Source organism: Haliaeetus albicilla, chromosome 18 (genome assembly GCF_947461875.1).
Source record: "Haliaeetus albicilla chromosome 18, bHalAlb1.1, whole genome shotgun sequence".
NCBI lineage: Eukaryota > Metazoa > Chordata > Aves > Accipitriformes > Accipitridae > Haliaeetus > Haliaeetus albicilla.
Genome location: NC_091500.1, coordinates 8,211,786 through 8,230,423, shown reverse-complemented (window position 1 = coordinate 8,230,423; position 18,638 = coordinate 8,211,786). Strand labels below are relative to the sequence as shown.

Sequence of the window (18,638 nt, the reverse complement as noted above, 5' to 3'; positions counted from 1 at the left end):
GGCCCATCAACTACAGTGGAAAAAACATAAGAATAGCTAGAGTTTGCACTTCCAGTTCTGAACTCTGACTTCTTTTACTTAAACCAGTATTAAAGATTGGTTTTAAAATTATGTAAAATTTGCATGATTAAGGCAAGAATTGTATAGTCCCCTACAAAAGGGGATGTCTTACTTTTATGTGGAGTTGTCATTGCAGACTATTCCCTGCAGAACAAGCAGAGATTTAAAGCTCCGATGAATGGCTGTTTTACAGAGTAGGTACTTTCCTTGCAGCTTTATCTTTTTAACCTTTGACATTACTTAGATTAGTCAAAAGCAGTTTGACTCTATTATTTCAGGAGAAATCATTGTTTTTCTTTATAACAAATTACAAATAGGTTAAATTTTCAAGAGCTGTTAAGTCCCAGGCTCAAAAGTTACTTGGACATTTTGAAGAATTTAAAATTTTAAATCTTCTCGGTTTGGTTTGTTTTGTGGGTTTTTTTCATTTCTTAGAGTTCTTGCAGATAAGGACCCCAGAGCTGCTGCTTCATCTTCAGTTTTATTTTACACTTACAGCATTATGTATTTTTTAAAAAGCATTGCAGCCTACCCAAATTACACTTCAGTCTAGCAATTTAATGTCCTTAGGAATGCACCGAATTATCTTAATCACATTCTTCAGTGATATATTACTACCTTTAAAAAATACTGCTAGGAGAAAATCACAAGTGTACAAGAGGGAGTTGAAGAATAAAGATGTAATGGTTAAAGGAAAAAAGGAAAACTAAACAAAACCCAAGACATAAATTAAGCTGACTAGAAAATTAACATTGAAAAGTGTCAGGAAATCAAGAAACAATCCTTTGATGGTATTGCAAGCATGTGTCTGTATAGCTGTATTTATTTTACAGTACAGTAGTGGGAACCAAATTCTGTTCTCAGTTAAACCAGTGTGTTGGTTAGAACTGGTAGACACTTAGTGTCATTTAAAAGGTCTTTGTATCAGTTTAACTCCACTAGTTACTGCACAGCCCTAGCTGAGTTAAAGCAAGCTCTGATTATAGATAAATATCTACCGCCTGTTGTAGTATTGACAGTATCTTCACTGAACTAAATTGTCCTTGAAACTATTTTTTGCTGTAAGACACCATTTCAATCAGTTTTTTCCAAATCACACTAATTAGAAAAGTCATTTAACCATCATTAACAAGGTACATATTTCCAGAATTTATTACAAGATGATGTTTCAAAATGTATTTTATATTTGTTACCCGGTTTAATAAAATTTAAATAGCAAGTAGATATGATAGTTCATTAAGATGTAAAATGGTCAAATACTCTATTTTCATTTTAGAATGTCATGCTTTTAATTATGTTGTTGCTCTTTAGTACCAGAGAAACATCCTATTTTCTAGGTCAATGTTTCATATTTGTGTTATGATTAAAACAGTTTGACATTTTGAATAAAAATATACTAATTCATTGTATTAATTAAAAATAATGACCTAGAAAAATGCTTCCAAACTAACCTAAAGATGTCAGCGCAGTGAGACATGACAGTTGTGCCATACTGCCACTATTAATGACATTTTATTAAGCAATGTAAAAATGTACATACAAATGAAAAAAATAAAATTAAGAACAATTTTCATTTTTAAAACCCTGTATATGAAATGTTCAGTCCACAGAAAGGGTCACAGATACTTGGGAAGACAAAACCAACTTTTGAAATATTGACATTTCCTGTGAAACGTAAAGGGCAGCTTTTGCACAGGTAGATATTTGTTCTTTTAAAATATGTGTTAGTCTTCTGCTGCCGGAGCGGGGAGAGGGCAAGTACACGAGAGGTGAAATCCTGAAGCCTTTGAAGTTTAGCCATAGATTTTTAATGAGTTTGTTCCCAGGGTTGTTCATTTGTACATATAAACTGCTAATACTATATAGTTAATTAAAAGTCCCGCAATTTTCATAAATATGTATATGATATATGAAAATTAATGGTCTAGAGAAATGAGAAATACTAAACGAAATTATAATAATTATCTCTCCTGAAACCAGTTCAGACACACAGCCCACACTAGTTAGAGACACCAGGTTCTACTCTGTGTCATAGGGCAATATATCATTGAAGACAAAGTAAATAATCACCGTTTTGTTCCTGAAGAGTGCAAAATAAAAATTAAAAAGACCACAGACAATAAACTGTGGTTGTTTCATTTCCAGTTCTGTATGTTCCTTTTGGGAGATCTCATCACTGAATTTAAGGCTGCAAGAAAGCATCTGCCCTTTGAGAAGACCTCAAAGGCAGCCCCCTTCTCCAAATTAGTGGTAAGCCCTGTTTTAGTGTGTCACAGATCAGTAAAATAGCTTCTGGTTGGACATCTATTTCCATTTTAAATTTGGCACCCTAGATTATAGTCTAGTTTAAGACCAAGAAATGAATCAATGGGCATACTAATGTGAATTTCACCAAGTCCAGTGTACCCAAGAACATTTCTACATCATCTACGTCACTGCATTTCTGATTTTCATCGTGAGACAGACAAATCAATTCCCATCAAGAATCTTCTATCTAAATTAGGTCTTGTTATTTTCAGTTTACCTAAAGCTGTAGCATGTCCCCTCTGCAGATCTGCACGGTTTCAACACCATCTTTCAAAGACACCTGTCAGCCCTCAATGTTTCTTGCATTTCACTATCTCTAACACTCAGATTCAAAACTGGAAGCAGTTAATGTTTTACTCTGTATATGGCTTTTCAGAACAGCACAAGTGGTTTTATGGACCCCTGTCATCCTGCAAACTACTGTTGGGGAGCTATTGGTCTAGATATTTTGGTCATTAGCAAGAGAAACTGCCAGTATCTTAAATTATAATAGATCTTTGATTTCCCGCTAAGGCCTCTAGAAAAGAAATTTACTTCAATTCTTTCATAAAATTTTACAACTTTGTCTTCCTAGCGCAAGCTGGAGCCCTGGTGAGGCTGTCATTTGAACTGAAGCTGTATTGCAGCCTCTTTTGTTCTCTCCTTGCCTTAGATGCCTACTTGCTGCCTGCTGGCTTGCAGGAGCGAGCAGGATGACTTGTGGTGACAGCTGTAAAGTTGCGGATGGGAGCAGAGAAAGGAAAAAGGCCCTTGTTCGGTTAGGAGGGGCTTTATATCTCTCTGTTTCCATAACTACACAGAAGGAGAAAAACATGCTTCTTTCATGCTTGTCTAGATTCAAAATTGCCTGTTGTCATCCTTTCATAGGTTCAGCACCTTTGCGGGTTGGTCTTAGTAGCATTTTTTGATTATGAAATGATTGTGAAATTTGTATATTGCTTTCACAGTTGAAATTTTGACTTAATGACCATGTTTTCTGAGGTGTCCCTTTATTTTCGTTTGTATTTGAAATGTTTTAGCCAAGTCTTATCAACCATCTTCATTATGTGAAAGCCATTCAGCTCTCAAAATAGTCTTTATAAGCTTGCTTAATTCTTAGAGAGCCCATAAATTTTAATACTCATTAAATAAATCTTTGTCCTTTAATCTCAACAGACTTCTGAAATATGTCTTTTTTTTTTTTTATTCTGAGTTTGGTAAGGCAGCTACTTAAACACTTCCTGATAACTTGTTCCTCTATGAATATAAACAACATTTGCAGTTAAATGGTTTCTTACATTATCAGCCAGTCACAGCATATTCTCTTGCCATACTGTACAAACTCACTATTCAGGCAACACAGATACTAGGAAGTGACTTTGCTAGGATTTATACAAAAATACTTAATGTTAACAACAATACCTTTCAAAAAGTTTGTTTAAAAATAAAGATTTAAATATCAAGGTTTACCCTATCAAGGGAAAACATGAGTTAAGCAGAAGTGAGGAGGACATTTTACAAAACATTTCCTAAACAGCTACAACCCTGTTAGAGTTGAAAACTTTACAGTGCTTATAAAAGAAGAAAAAAATCGATTATAAAGTCTTTCACGTCTTTAGGACAGGTAGAATCTAGAGATTTGAAAATGTTATAAGTGGGGAGATGTTCAAGGGAAATCTGACACAAATTATGGCTTCTTTACCATAGGATACCATGTTCCTAAAGCTCATGGGGCACAAAAAATAGCTTATTTATCATTTTTTCTTAGGAAAGTTAACAGCCTTGTATTTAACTATTATAATTACTTCTGTAATCGTGAGTGGACGTGAGTGCAGCCACCGAGACATGCTGAAGCTATAGAGCAGGGAACCAGTTGTTGAAGCAGAGTTGTTGGGTTGCAGACCACCCTGAGGGAGGGCCTGGAGTTGACTGACAGTGTTTTCATTTTTCTTATTTTGCAATATTTGATTATACTTGTCTGTTCTGATACTGTAATGAATCACTGGGTCTCATTGTGGAGACACAGTCTGTACCAAAAGAACAGTTCTTTATCATATGAGATGTCTGCTGGACCAAGAGATGCTGTCATATGCATTTAACCCAGTGTGTAACTTATACCCAGTACTAAGCCATCCACTGAGTATATAGGCCTAAATACTTAGATTTAGTACTATATTATTTATAGATGATGTATAATATCTTCTGAAAGGGTGGGATTTCAGTGCCAAAGATTTGAGTTGGCTTTATTTTATTTCATTAGGCCTCATAAACTGCAGTATATTAATGCTAGAAAATAGATGCATTACCACTGGTCAGCAAAGATGGATTTATTTCAAAGAATTGTGTTGATTACACTTAAGTATGTTTTAAGAAAAAAGTAAGTCCTGCCCCTGTTGAAACTGGGCAGCACTGCCTTCGTTTACAATGGGCAGAGGAACCACCCCCCCCTTGCTAATTAATGTATGTTAAGTGCTTTGAAGTCTTTGATTGTCAGGTATTACACCTCACAGTTTTTTATTTTTCTTTAATGTGTGCAATTGGTCCTGGATGCATGACTGATCTATTTTCAGAAACCTGTCTTTTCTTATTTTCTTATTTTGGAAAACAAGCGTTTTGTTTGCCAGCTGTACGTATGCACATGTGTGTGGCTGATCACTGTTAATACACAATTTGCAGCTTTTGTTCTTACACCAGCAAAAATGGTCAGCGTTTGACTATAGCTGACATGTCGGGGAGCCTGTTGATTACACTACTGGTTTCACAGATGGGTGCTTCTTGTTCAAAGCCTTCAAAACTAGGAAACGTTTAGCTAATGCCTTGCACTACATAAAGAGATCAAAAAGGTCTAAAAGCTCTCTGCTAGTCTTCTGCTACAAGCAATTAGGATGATACCAAATCCATCCCAGATCACGTAGTAATAAATATTTTAGCCTTCCCTTAAGTGTGTATTGATATTCAGGGCTGCCTGCTGGTAAATAAAACAATCAGAACTAAATTTCTCTTTGAGTCTGGGCTATTCTGCATTTCCAGCGCTTACAGGGTTTTTTTTCCCTTCTCTTTCTGCCTGTCTCTCTCTCTCATTTTGTCTCCAGAGAAAATTATTGTCTGCCTGGAAATCACGTTACAGTGCTAACTGATATAGTGGCATGTTATATATGGAACAGGGGGCCAGCGTGGCAATTTGCTGGGATCCCCTGGGGTTTGTTTGCCTTGGCCAATATAGAACAGGCTGCAGCCAACTTTATATTTAATCAGCGGTGAATCCTGAAAAAAAAAAAAACCAGCAGATCCTGATGTAGGAAGCTGCATCTTTATCGCAACATCTCAGTGGGTATTTTTATGCTGGATCCTTTTGGTCTTGCTCTTTCTCCTTGCGTGGGTCACAGCCTATGTTGGAAAACTAAAGAGATCAGATTGTCTTCATATTTTTTCTCATTCTTTCTGTGCATCCATATATGTAATGTAAATGCAATTCATTTTCAAAGCCAGTCACATACGCTCACTGTGCATTTGTAACCCTGTATGATTATAAATTAGCAGGCATGGATACCATAGAAGACATTACCTTATAAGTCAAAGCAGCAAAGCTATTCTAGCCCCCACACTCCCGTTTTTATTATTTTTATGCATAACTGTGATACCAAAATCTCTCCAAAGTTGCATTTTAAGTAGATTTGCTAGAAATTAAGGGTGTTGTTCATCTCTGAATATAGTCAGAAAATATGTTGAAATAGTTCTGCAGCCTAATATAGGGAAATAGCAACTCTGTAATGTGTGAAGGCGTCCTTGAGGTATCTCCTAATGTCAGTTCTAGTGATGATAATAGCCTGAAAATCAGTTTCAAAACATGATATGATGACTTCCCTCAGTTTTTAATGTATTTAGAAAGGTTCCATTTACACATAGACTTGTAGTTGTCTTCCTCAAGTGTGTAATCACCACAGCTGACTTTGTTGACCCTTTCTCATCATTACAAGGTGAGAAGAATTTGTCTATGTGAACAATGAAAAATTATTTAGCGCAATGGGGCATCTCACGACCAACAATCCTTTGAGCAGAATTATCATATACAGCCACATATGTGTTGTTCAGTATGGGATTTAAAAATATTTCCCCACTCTCCAGCATCTGTTACTGTTTTCTTCAGCACCACAGGTGTATAACAGTGTCAACAAGACTAAGATCTAGACAGGTTGGTCTGCACTACTGCCATAGCTGTATCAGCTCAGAGTATGACAACTTCACGCCTTGCATTTCACATTGCTGTGCTGACAAAACCCAGCAGAAGATGAGTCTCGTTGCCTTTTGCTCAGAGGTTGGTGTAGCTGTGCCAGCAGTGATACCTCTCCATCAACATATGCTCCATCTTCACTAGGGAGTGTAGCTGGCTAGCAGAGGCTCTGTAGGGCTGAGCCTGTGCCTTGGGGCTCTAGTGCTCCTGTAGTCAGTATTGAGCTTTTCTCAGTTCATTTTATCTGGCTTAAGGGCTTATGACAGCAAAAGTGTTCAGGAGATGGCCACAAGCAGTAGAGCATTTTCAGATGCCTTTCCAGTAGGATGGCATCATGTGGAAACCACATAATCAATACAGATTGGGGAAGGAGGGCTGGACACACCACTGTCATACAGCAGTATTTTGCACCTCCATCTCAAGCCATTAGCAGCCTTGGCACTTCACAGTACAGAGCGAGAGTGTTTTCACCATTTGTCTACCTCCCCCATCTCACTGATAAAGGATCATCGTACAGGCGAGTCCCAGATTTGTTATGCCCCCTTCTCCTTCTGCTCTTGAAGAAGTTCAACTAGAATTGAGATCCAAAAGAAAAAAGCGAAAGTATTTATCTGCAAGAGATAATTCTCACCTTCTGTGAAAAAAAAAAAAAAGTGTCCGGTCTCAGCTAATTCTAATCTCCCTTGGTAATCCCTGGGGAGAGACACCCATGGTAGTGTGTCCTACCCGGCTGAATGCACAGAAGGGGCTGGATTGTACATAAGACATGTTTCTGTCTCTATTTGACTACAGAGACAGTCCAGATAACTAGACATTTAGTTTTTAGAGTCCAGGAAGGATACTGAAGATCACAAGATAATATCTGAGTCATCCTCATCTGTTAATGATTCCCACAAGACTTTGCTCATTCCTCTTTTTCTCTATTACTATTTCATTTCAGGCCAAAAGAGAATAAAGGACCTATTTCTTGTCCTTGGTCCCAAGTAGGAAGCTGTTCTCCAGAGGTGTGTACTTGTCTTCATACCACATGGAAGCTGCCATAGCTGATGGTGTATTTGTCAACTGGGAAATAACTAACCCCCTGCCCGATAATCATGGGATACCCTAAGGGATGATGTTCAGTGGTAGTTGGTCTGCAGTGTCAAGATGTCGCAGGGGAGTGGAGAACAGCCTTAGCCACTGCAGTGCTAAGTGTGTGTGCGTAATGAGGCAACTAGACATTTAGTTGTTAATCTCTCTATGCAGCTCCTTCAAGCTAGTTATCAACAGCATGAGGGTAGATGGAGCAGTTTATTGTGGCACTCTCCAGGCTTTGGGGTTCTCTGTGTGTCTGTGGGAGCAGCAGTGAGGCGAAAGAGAGACTTGTCAACACGGGCAAACAATCATGAATACTTGTATGGTTCAATAGGACAGGTTCACCATGGTACACGCTTTCCCATCACTCGTAACTCCTATTCGACTGCTAGGTCTTTTGCTTCATAATTTGATTTCTTGTAGCTACACACACTCTACCACTGTCTATCAAAATGAGCAACTGTGTGCAGTGCTGGCACTTAATGGTTAAAATGCTTGTTTTACATAACCAGAGCATAACCTTGGGAATTAATCTCCTTACTTATTAAGGCAAGAAAGTAATTGGATTTTCCTTCTGGTAGCTTTTCTTGTCTTTCCCACATTTTCTGTCCCAATCATGAAAGCATGGGGCTGTCTGGGCAAGCACTGGTCTCTTGCATGTTCTTCACAAGAATAATTAGTGATGTTTCATCAATTACCCTTTGCAGTTTTATAATAAGTTAGTTTTTCCAAGCAAATTTTTAAAAATACTATTTGTAAAAAGTGTTCTTCCGTATTTCACAGCTCATTATATTGTAGCTCTTGCTGCCCCGTTTTAAAGCCTTATCTACTCGTATTTAAGTAAAGAGTTCTTCATTAGAAGTGAAAATAAACCTGAGAACTTCCATTGTGCCATAGGAGTGTGCATTAGAGAGGATCTTTGACTGGGTATCCAGTCTCCACTGTGCTTGAAATACAGAATAAATAAACTTGGGGAATAAGTTCCTTGTTCATTTTTATTTCTGATCATAAGTAATTTAAAAAAAAGATTCACTATATAATTTCTGTTCCCTTTACTTGATCTACAAAATTACACAGTTGTTCTTGGTCCTACATTTGATCCAAGGCTTGTGGGCTCTTCAGTTTAATTTGTAATTTGTCCATTAATTAAGAAAGAGAAAATGTAGTGTGCTGGGTGGAGCTGGGGACCAGGAATCAAAGCTTCTGAGTTCTTCCTGGCTTTGTTCCTAACCTGAGGAAAGTCACTTACACCTTCTGGCCCATATTGTCTCTGGGATTCTCAGTATAATTATGTTTAAATGCCCCCAAGCAATGATATGAAAGCTGATAATGGCAAGATAGAAAGTGCTTCCTTTCACAAGCTCCACAGAGATCTTCAGTTGCAGGTTTCAGGTCAAGTCCCCTTTAGGTTCTACCACTACGTGGCTTAAGTAATTATGGAAGAACATGGGCATGTCTATTGTGTATTTCTTTGTGAAGAAAACATTCAACCAGTCTTTGACTGAGAATGATTTAGCATCAGTAATGATGAAGAAGGCAAAGGACTGGCTTGGTTTCTGCAGTCCCAACATGTCTGTGCACCTAGAGCAGGAAGGAAAATTCCTTGCACTATGAATGTGAGAGCATTTGCTGTGATTCACTGTGGAAAGGGAACATCAGTGCCTACCCTGCTGAAACCTTGCAGCTTAACTGTCCTTGCACTTTATTTTTACCTGGATCGCTTAAAAATTAAAAAAAAAAAAAAAAAAAAATCGGAAGAAAAGCAAAGAAAAAACCCTTTGTAAGAACTAAGAAACCAGAGGAATAAATAACCACTAGGGAATTCCCAGCACATCCTTTTCTGAAGGTTTCAGGAAATTCCATTTGTTGGAGGAAACGCTGAAAATTAGGAGGAGCCCAGAAGAGGAACTAGCAGGAGACAGCTGAGATAATTTTTCACTGCCAGGACTGCACTGTGTTGTCTCTCCTTTTACAACTCATCGGCAGGCATTATTACCTGGTGAAAAAATTTGTTTTGCAACTCATCCTGAGTCCTCATAAATCATTAATGCCTGGCTAAGCACAGTGTGAGCATTACAAATACTCTGAGAATGAGGGCCCGTTCTGATATAACCTTGTGTCCAATACTAATGCCTGCTAGTTATTTAGTAATACAAAGGAGCCTCAGCAAGGAAGATCGATGAATCAATGCAGTCTCCTGACTTCCTTCTCCTCTCTACCTGCCTGTTCTCTTTCTAGTTCAGAAACCAAGCCACAAAAAATACAGGACTGTTCATAGTCATCCCTCTGTGGAGAGCACTATAACAAGTCAGGGGGACAAGGAGAGAATTATGGCATCTGAATGTCTATAGGAAAAAGAGGAGCTTCAGTTTCTGATTAGGGTTTGTTCTGATTTCTGGTTCTTTATGAGACAAATTGCACCACTGCTCCAGACCAGTCTTTTCTGGTTTGCATCCCTTAATGAATGCATGCAGTATAAAGCACACTGAAGTGTGTAAAGAGCATAGATAGAAACTGTGCCCCGGAACTGCAGGACTGGATGTAATTACAGAGTGCTCAGTAAAGTCCAAGTAATCAGCCCATTACCTGGGAGAGCCATTTGGGGACTTACATGCTCGAACCAGCTCTCACAATACTGGAGATAGCACAGAGAGCACAACATCTATAGGTGCAGTGGCTGAACTTTGTGTATTGTTATTTGGCAATCTTGGCCACGGTCATGAGTTCAAGGATGGTCTCTACTGTCCCACTTACCCTGACCTTACCTCTGAAAACCCCCAGCCCATTCAGAGTGCAACTAAACTCTGTTGCCTCTTCTCTCCTGGAGCGCAGGATCCATCTAAGCAGTTGCTGTTCATACACTTGTGCTTTTTGAACACTAAGAATAATTGATCATGAGCTTTCAAAGGAGGAGATGGAATGAGGTGAGATGGAGATTGACCCCTCATGTAAGTGTAATCTTTAACTTGTATCACTTAGTCTTGGAGCCCTTGTCTTGAAAGGTTCTGCAAGGAAGACTGTAAAGGGCTGCCACAGGTACTAGAGAAAAGGTTCTTGAATAGGAACTTAGGAAAAGTGCAAATGGGGATGGAGGACAGTAGTTGGGCAAATTTTAAAAGGGGAATGACAGAAAACAAAAGTGAAATTAAGTAGGGGATAGGAGAATATCAGAAAGTTTAGAGGGAAAAGTAACTGTCTTTAAGAAATGAAATGATAGAAAATTGGTTGGGAGGAAAATGTAGTTGCTGTAAGTGAAAGTGGGAAAATGGACTGAGACAGAAAAAAAAGTCATTCATATGTGAAAAGGGACAAAAAATGCTTCCTCCACAATTGCCTCCAAAAGCATGCAGCTAGGAAGCACCTCGTGCTGTTCCTGTGAAACCAGAGACCTTAGTCACTCTGACCCTAAATCAGGTGGAACACCCCTTGTGTCCAAAGCATCCTTGGTCTTCAACTGAGGCCTGAAGCGTTCATGGTCAAGTCGGACTTCAGGCACCACACCTCCAGCAAAAGCCTGAAACTTTCCTGCAGAAGAGCGAGCATTCGGTCCCCATTTTAAGTTTTGCTCAAAATGTATCATTGTACTTTAGCTCAGATGAATTTGTTAAAAATAGCCCCTGCTATAGCACCCACAGGACAGAGTGGTTTATTTTCCCCTGTTATAGATCTGACACAAGCCTGCTGTTATTTCTGTGCCCTCTCTAATGATCTGCTTGCTCTCTGGAGAGCACTGACCCATTTCAGCATAGAATAATTAGCCTTTCAGACACTACTGTGTTTCCATTAAATAGACATAAATGTGCAAGGTGACATTTATTTACTTAGGCCTGAAAAATGTGCACCACAGATGTTGGGGCTTGGGAGAACTTCAATTTCTTTTCATGCCACGGTTGTGTATTTGCATGCTTTCATGTCGTTTAACCACTAGGGCTTCACTGAAACAATTGCTGTTGAGTTTCTCAGGGGAAGCAGCAGAATGCAAAGATTATTTGGGTCTTCATTTCACCATAAGGCCCTTTGGCGATGCTTTGGCAGCCCAGTGCCCGAGCCTGACAGTGGCATTAAACACAGTTATAGTTACACACTCTTTGGGTCCCTTTTACTTCGTGTAAGGAAGGACTCCATGTAAAGAACTGTTCTTGATTTACAGATCTGTCTGAAGAGGAATGTGTTCAGGGTGTTATACTGAGAAAATGAGAACCTTGACCTATTGCAAACATAAAATAAAACCAAAATCCTTTAGTATTTAAAATCAGCTCTTTTATCATCTTGATCACTGGCTTCTGAACTGCCAGGCTATTGCCCAGGTGAAAAGTATATTATTCATCTTGATAGCCACTTTGGTCTGCAAAGTTGGAGGGAAGTCTTACCCTTAAAAGTCCAGCCAGCATATAAAACATGTAGGTTGCTTAGTAGTTCACATCCACACATGAAGACATGGCATGCTATTATTTCATTCTGTTAGTACCAATAGGCTTTATAAAAGGAGACATCACGCAAGGTAGGTGCTTAATTGCAGGATGGAAACACTTTCATAGGTTATTTTAATCATTACGATTCTTTCATGATGTGTGAAAGTTGATTGTTGCTGTAAATGAAGCCATTGAAGGCTAAAAAATAAAAATGCTGTGATGGTAAAAATCCTTGGAGTGCAAAAAATGGGAATTGCTATAAAAGGCAGTAATTTTTTCTCTGCATGAGATTATTTTTTATCATAAGGATGCTTTTAAGCTAATTCTGAAACATATACAATTGTAGTCTGTATAGATGAGGTATATGTCAAGATGCATTGATAATTTGGCTAATTTTTTGTGCACTGTAATTTATATATTATTTAGAAGTACTATTTTATTATGTTAACTGAGAGGCTTAACACATTTTTACTATGTTAAGGATAAGTTATTTTTGCAGGTCTTGTGGTTTTATTATTTTGACCCATATCCAGTTCATATTGCATCATAATACCATATTTTTACTAATATTATTCTAGTATGTTCAAAACTTATTTGCATTTGGATAGAAATTCATTAGCTCTTGATTTTTATTATAAGAAATTATTTTAACTTTTCTGTGATAATGTGTTTCTGATTTGCTGATGCTGAAATATTTTGTTTTCATTTTTAACCCTTCCAAATTTAGGATTGTTTTTGCTTTTTTTCTGTATATATATTTCAGTTGTTTAGACCTACTGGTTCCTGCTTTTTTCTTTTTCTTTTTTTAATATGTTATGTTCGTAACTTCTGACTGTCTGTGTTGAGCCAATCTTACCAACAAAAATATCAGTTGTTTCCTGTTTCTCTACTTCTTTACAAAAAAAAAATGAAAAGTAAAAAGTAAAAATAAAAAACTCTTAATGGGAACCCTGGCACTGTCTGTCTTCTCTGTTCTGCAGAAATGTTGAAGGAGTTGAACCAGCAACGCAGAGCGAAAGAGTTTACAGACCTGAAAATTATTGTTGAAGGCAAAGAGTTTGAAGTCCACCAAAATGTTCTAGCTTCCTGCAGCTTGTATTTCAAGGACCTGATTAAAAGGTTTGCCTTCCTTCCAGCTGTGATCTGCTCTGTTCTTTTGTAGGGAGCATTTGTGTCGCTTTTTTTTCCTCCCCTCTCTTGCAGGTTTATGAAGATTGAATCTCCTGTCACAGAGCCAGTAGCCATTCTTTCCACCTCCTCTGAATGTATTTCCAAACTGAGACTCAGACCCATTTGTTACACATCTGACTCGTACAGTGTAATTATTTCTGATGAGTAGAGGCCAGTTTTGGCCGAAGAAAGTGTTTCACCACTGAGAGATCTAAGATTTAAACTCAACTGCTAATGGTGATTCAGACCACAACTAAAAACTATTGCTGTCAATGTTTTCAAGGGACTCTGTCACATGCGACAAAAGTCTGTCCTTCGGGCTACAATAAGCCATCAGTGTTCTGGTGAGCGATGCTGAGACATCGTGCTAATAAAGCATTTTGAGTATCATAATCCCTTCACCCTGAAATCTTTGTTACATGCTTTTGTGTAGCTTTTATGGGCAAAGGGATTGATATTTTTATTATGTGGGGACTTTCAAAAGAAGAAAAGACAACTGATTAATTTCTCTAGAAAAGATTGGAAATAAGATGATTTTCTGGTCAAAATATAGCTCAGTCTGCATGTTAGACTAAGGGTAGATTACTCCTACAAACACTCTAGCTTAGGGTAGGTACAATATGTACATTTTCTAAACATCATGTCTCCGCCTTCGCATTTTCCCCCCTCTGTTTCTAGCTGATTGATTCTAAACAGTGCATGATAATCTTTTTTTTCCATTACATTGATTTTTCAATTTGTATGCTTCATATACTCGCATAGGAATAAATTGGTACTCTCGTATTATTAGTAAGTTAGAGTAGCAAGTAGGGAGAAAAAAACCGTGAGGATAACTTTCATTTTTCTCTCAATCATCAGCAAATTAATGCAGCTGCTGATTTTGCCTTGCAGTATTTTCCTGAGCAGACTGAGCCTGGACTGTGCTAGAAAATGGGATTAAAGAACATTTTGCTTGCTTCAAATCCTGTATTTAAATTTTGCCAACTAACACAATAGTGACTGTATTTTATTTCAGGATGGCATATTGGCTGGTATCTCCTTTCAGTGTATTATGTCCTTTTGCACAAAACTGGTTTTATAATTATGGATATATATTACATTTCTATGATATAACTGTGCTGACTGCCTTATCAATTATTCATAAAAAATATGTTGGCCTAGGAAGCATGTCTTTTCCCCTCTGTAAATCTAATGATTGCTAGCTGTAGCTATGCCAGATCTCTCCTGTCCTTTCTCTTCTGTCTGCTCATTATCATTTAATTGTTAAGGCTACAGTATATGCTTTTTAGGGTGATAAGGAGTAGAGTGTATAGGGAAAGAAAATCTTAGAATCAACTTACAGAAATCCAGTAACTGACTGGCCAAAGACTGTCGTTTGGATTTTGCTGCAAAGACATCTGCTTCTGTGCAGAAGTCACCAGGCAGCATCTATTTCGAGAAGCACACTGAGGAATGTTGCTGCTTTATTATTTAGTTATCGAATGGAGATACACTTTAGGCTGAACACTGTTCTGATATGAACTCATTTAAAACAAACAAACAAAAAAAAAAACCAACCTTTTTAAATGCTCTGAAAAGAGACTATGATAGCAAAACCTTAGATTTCAGCATTTATTGTCTTTCAGCTGCTCACATAAGGCTCACATGCATTACAAGAAAAAAACAGTGAAAGGTTTAGCCCATTTGCCAACCTCGCCACTTTTTGCCTTCTTTCACATCATCATCAGCAATAAATATTCCAGAGGTTGATTTGTGTCCACAGTCAGGTCTCTCCATCCCAGTTGTCTTCCATATATAACCTCAGTCGCACACATGTAACCTTGATGAAGGCTAATGGAGTTGCACAGGTGTATCCAAGGCAAAAATACCTTTATTACTGATGATGATGCTTGAATAAGGAAAAATCCAGCTTGATGTCTAGTTGAGTTTGCAAAACTGTCGGGTGAGAAAAATAAATATTCACCTGTAAACTGAGCAAATGTGTCTTTGCGAGACAATAAACTCAGGGCTATGGGGTGGAATTTCTAAATACTTGCTTTTTAGAGGATAGTTACAGTAGAAAGGGTAGTCCTTTTAGAAGCCACATGAAGTCAATGAAAGTCAAGGACTCAAGTTGCAAGAGGTACTCAGTATTTTGTAGGTTCATGCCCTTAATAATACAAAATCATTATAGTTCACAGAGTCAGTATGTTTATAAATACAACACGCCTAGAATCCTCTCCTGTTAGCATCTCCTTTGAGATGGTACTTTAAGCTTTATGTGATTTTTATCTTTGTATTATTATAGAAATTAAAACAAGAAATGGCAGTTTTTCTTGAAGAATAAAGGACATCTCTTTATGTTAAGTATGATATAAAGGCCATTTCATTCAGTGCATGCCAGGGTTAAACTCTAATGCCATTCCAACCGAAGGCACTAACAGGTCACCAGAAACATCAATGAGATGATCTATTCATGAAGGTGCTATGTGCATTCATATAGATACGCAGAAAAAGAATATCTTTCAGAGTATTTACTTCAGCTGTTCTTTGCCACAGGCTAGTTATTGTTAACCTCATGTTCTGCCATTGATTCCACTGTGTGTTGGAGTTGGTATCTGATGGTAGAATAGCAAGTAGTGTCTCAAAAGAATAAAAGTGACATGTTCAAAGCCAAATAAAAGATAATGTTCGATTATCCCATCCTCAAAAAAAAACCAAAAAACACCAATATAGACAAAAAGCATAATAGAACTAGAGTTATTGCCCTTTTTGAGGAAGGCTATTTCATGAGAATTAGTCATAGCAAGGAAAAAAATACGTTGGTTTTATTGCACTGTAGTGAAAAGATGGTAACCAGGTTTGATTGACCAAAACAATTCTAAAGTTATGTACTATTTATGAAACAAATTTTGTAATGAGAGCGCACTTTGAGAAACCCTTAGGTTCTCAGAAAATGGTTAATTCTACAACGTGCTGAGCATTCTGGTCCTCATCCAGAAAATTCTCATTCCATGTGATTTATCTTCTAAATATATGAGCATGCACCTTTTGAGGTTGGTTTAGCCCAGTCCTGAGCCTAAGCTCAGCACCATACCAAGCGCCGTGCTCTTGGGAACAGGTTAACCAGTCCCTGTTAGGAGCTGCACAGCACTCGAGCCTAAGCCAGGACTCAACGTTCATCTCCCTCCCAACAGCAGCTGACTATAAAAACCACTCTTAGTCCTTTTCAGTGAAAAGGACTGAAATCTGAAAAGGATTAAGTGTATTGGGAACAGCAGGTGTGAAATGTTCCTGACGTCTCTTCCACTTCACTGTGCCCACGAAGGGAGGAAAGTGAGGTGCAGGGGAGGGATGGTGATGTGTGAAGATGGGTGCATGCCCAAGGCTGGTCCCACAGTAGGACATACTGCAATAACCTCAGGGGCTCTGAGGCTGTCGCTAACAACCTCGGGAACAATTTTATACAATATTTAACATATTTGGGGAGTGCTAGGTTTCCTTAAGTTCTCTTCATAAAATCCCCTTTAAAGTACCTTCTTTTCTGTGGTGAATATTCAAGCCTACTTTATGACAGGTATGGGGTTTAGTACCTGGCCTTACTGCTTGCTCCTTCAGCCATAGAGCATATAGAGGAGTTGATGTACTTTATCTGTGCTTAGGGAAATCAGGTGGTTAGTCAGCTTCTTCAAACTGTGACCCATACAAGATTACTGCAGTATAGGACTTCAGGAGAAAATGGATGATAAATAGCAGCTGGAATAGGGATCTGTCCTCTAAATACCATCTTACATATTTTGAGTGCACCACCAACCACAGTTGCTTCCAGTCTGCCTGACTTTGGCCTCTAATTTGCACCTATATTTTAGGTGGATTTTAAGAAATCAGCCTTCCCAAAGCAGGGGCCTAATTTGTGGTACAGGTGATGAAGAGAAGCACCTTGAAGGCTTCCAAAGGAGCTTTTTCTCCTAATTCAGGCACCTATGTGCAGGCAGGTGGGAGATTCCCTCTGGAGCAATGAGAGGTGCTTGTCTCTTGCTGTTAGGCAACCAATATTTAGGCTCAAGGTTGGCATCTAAGGCAGATATAGTCTAACCTCACTTTCTAGACTACTGCTGTAGTCTACAGAGAGGGAGACATACCTCTCCAGGAGGCAAGTCCTCTCGCCATAAAATAGGTGTCTAAGATACAAGATGAGGAGGAGGCCATCCCTCTTTACTATTAATAAAGAGAGAGCTGAGGTGATTTGCTTAGACTCTAAACTTACGATGGGTGTTACATTGCTTCCTTCAGGGGTCCAGCCTAATCTGGTTATCTAAGCTTCTTCTGCTGTTGTGAGGAAAGACAGGAATGTCCGTAGGGCAATTCGTCCCACCTTAAGATAAATAACGTGAATTGCCTTGTGGAAGTGCTCATATTTCTTTGCCCATGGAGAAAGGCCAGTCACCCAGCTCTGATTAGACACTTGAATTGTAGTTGGCTAAAAGTACGTGAATGATTCCTTCCAGAACCCAGTGTTTGTCTAAATGTCACATACATGTGCTTATATATGTACACAGAAAGAATGAAGTAGATCACAATCCATCAAGAAAACCATATCTAAAATACCCCTCTCTCAGAGCACAGATTTTCTTATTTAATCCAGTCTTGTAGCTACAGCTCCTTGGTTTGGGGAAGGAGAGAAATGAGCTCTGTGTCTTTCTATCATCTGCCCTAGAAGAAATGGTAGAAGATGTGTGTGTTCTGGAAGGAAGGAAGGAATGGAAAATCCCATGAAGAGGCATCATTTTTTCCAGCTGCATTTGGGATAGACAAATACAGCTGCTGGATGAATGGAATGTCTGATATTTCCATAACAAAGAGAGTTTTACCGGAACATTTTAATTTGCTCCTTTCTTCTTCTTAATCCAACCCAAAGTGCTGGAATCTCTACCAAATATGACATAAATAATAGGAAGCACTTGATATAAAAGTCTCTTCTTGCCCAAAGTCTGGCCAAATGGGCAGACTTTAGTTTTATTTCTCTGTGGTCAATTATAGTTTTATTTCTCTGTGGTCAGCTAGTGGTAAAGATACACATATCCTGTCCTATAAGCTTTATCTTTTCAAGATTTTATTTTAATGATAATTTCTAATTTTGAAGTCACCCTGGCTGCCTAATTCCACTAGAACAGAGCAGTAAGTCACATACACAGATTCAGTGACAAGAAGCAAGTATTTTTGATGCAGTGTAATCTGGCAATGCTATGTTCATCCTTCTTTTCCTAAGGAGCAGAGCCAGTGACTTCATGGCCAAATTGCTTTTCCACGATACCTTGCCTCTTTTTGCAAGGGTTTAGACTTTGGGTTGTGGGTTTTTTTCTTTTCTAAAATAGGGTTGTATATACTCTCCTAGGGCTTGAAGGCAGGGCAGGAAGGCAGGAGAA

At 38.4% G+C, this 18,638-nt stretch overlaps 1 protein-coding gene across 7 annotated transcripts in view; it reads left to right on the top strand.

Moving 5' to 3' along the window:
• The window catches only part of KLHL29 (kelch like family member 29), a 413,313-nt gene that overhangs the window by 324,353 nt on the left and 70,322 nt on the right, over positions 1 to 18,638 (top strand). For all 7 annotated transcript variants that reach the window (XM_069805696.1, XM_069805702.1, XM_069805698.1 and 4 more), the window contains one exon: positions 13,044 to 13,182. In XM_069805696.1, coding sequence (XP_069661797.1) covers positions 13,044 to 13,182 — 139 coding nt within the window. The remainder of the gene's footprint in view (positions 1 to 13,043; positions 13,183 to 18,638) is intronic.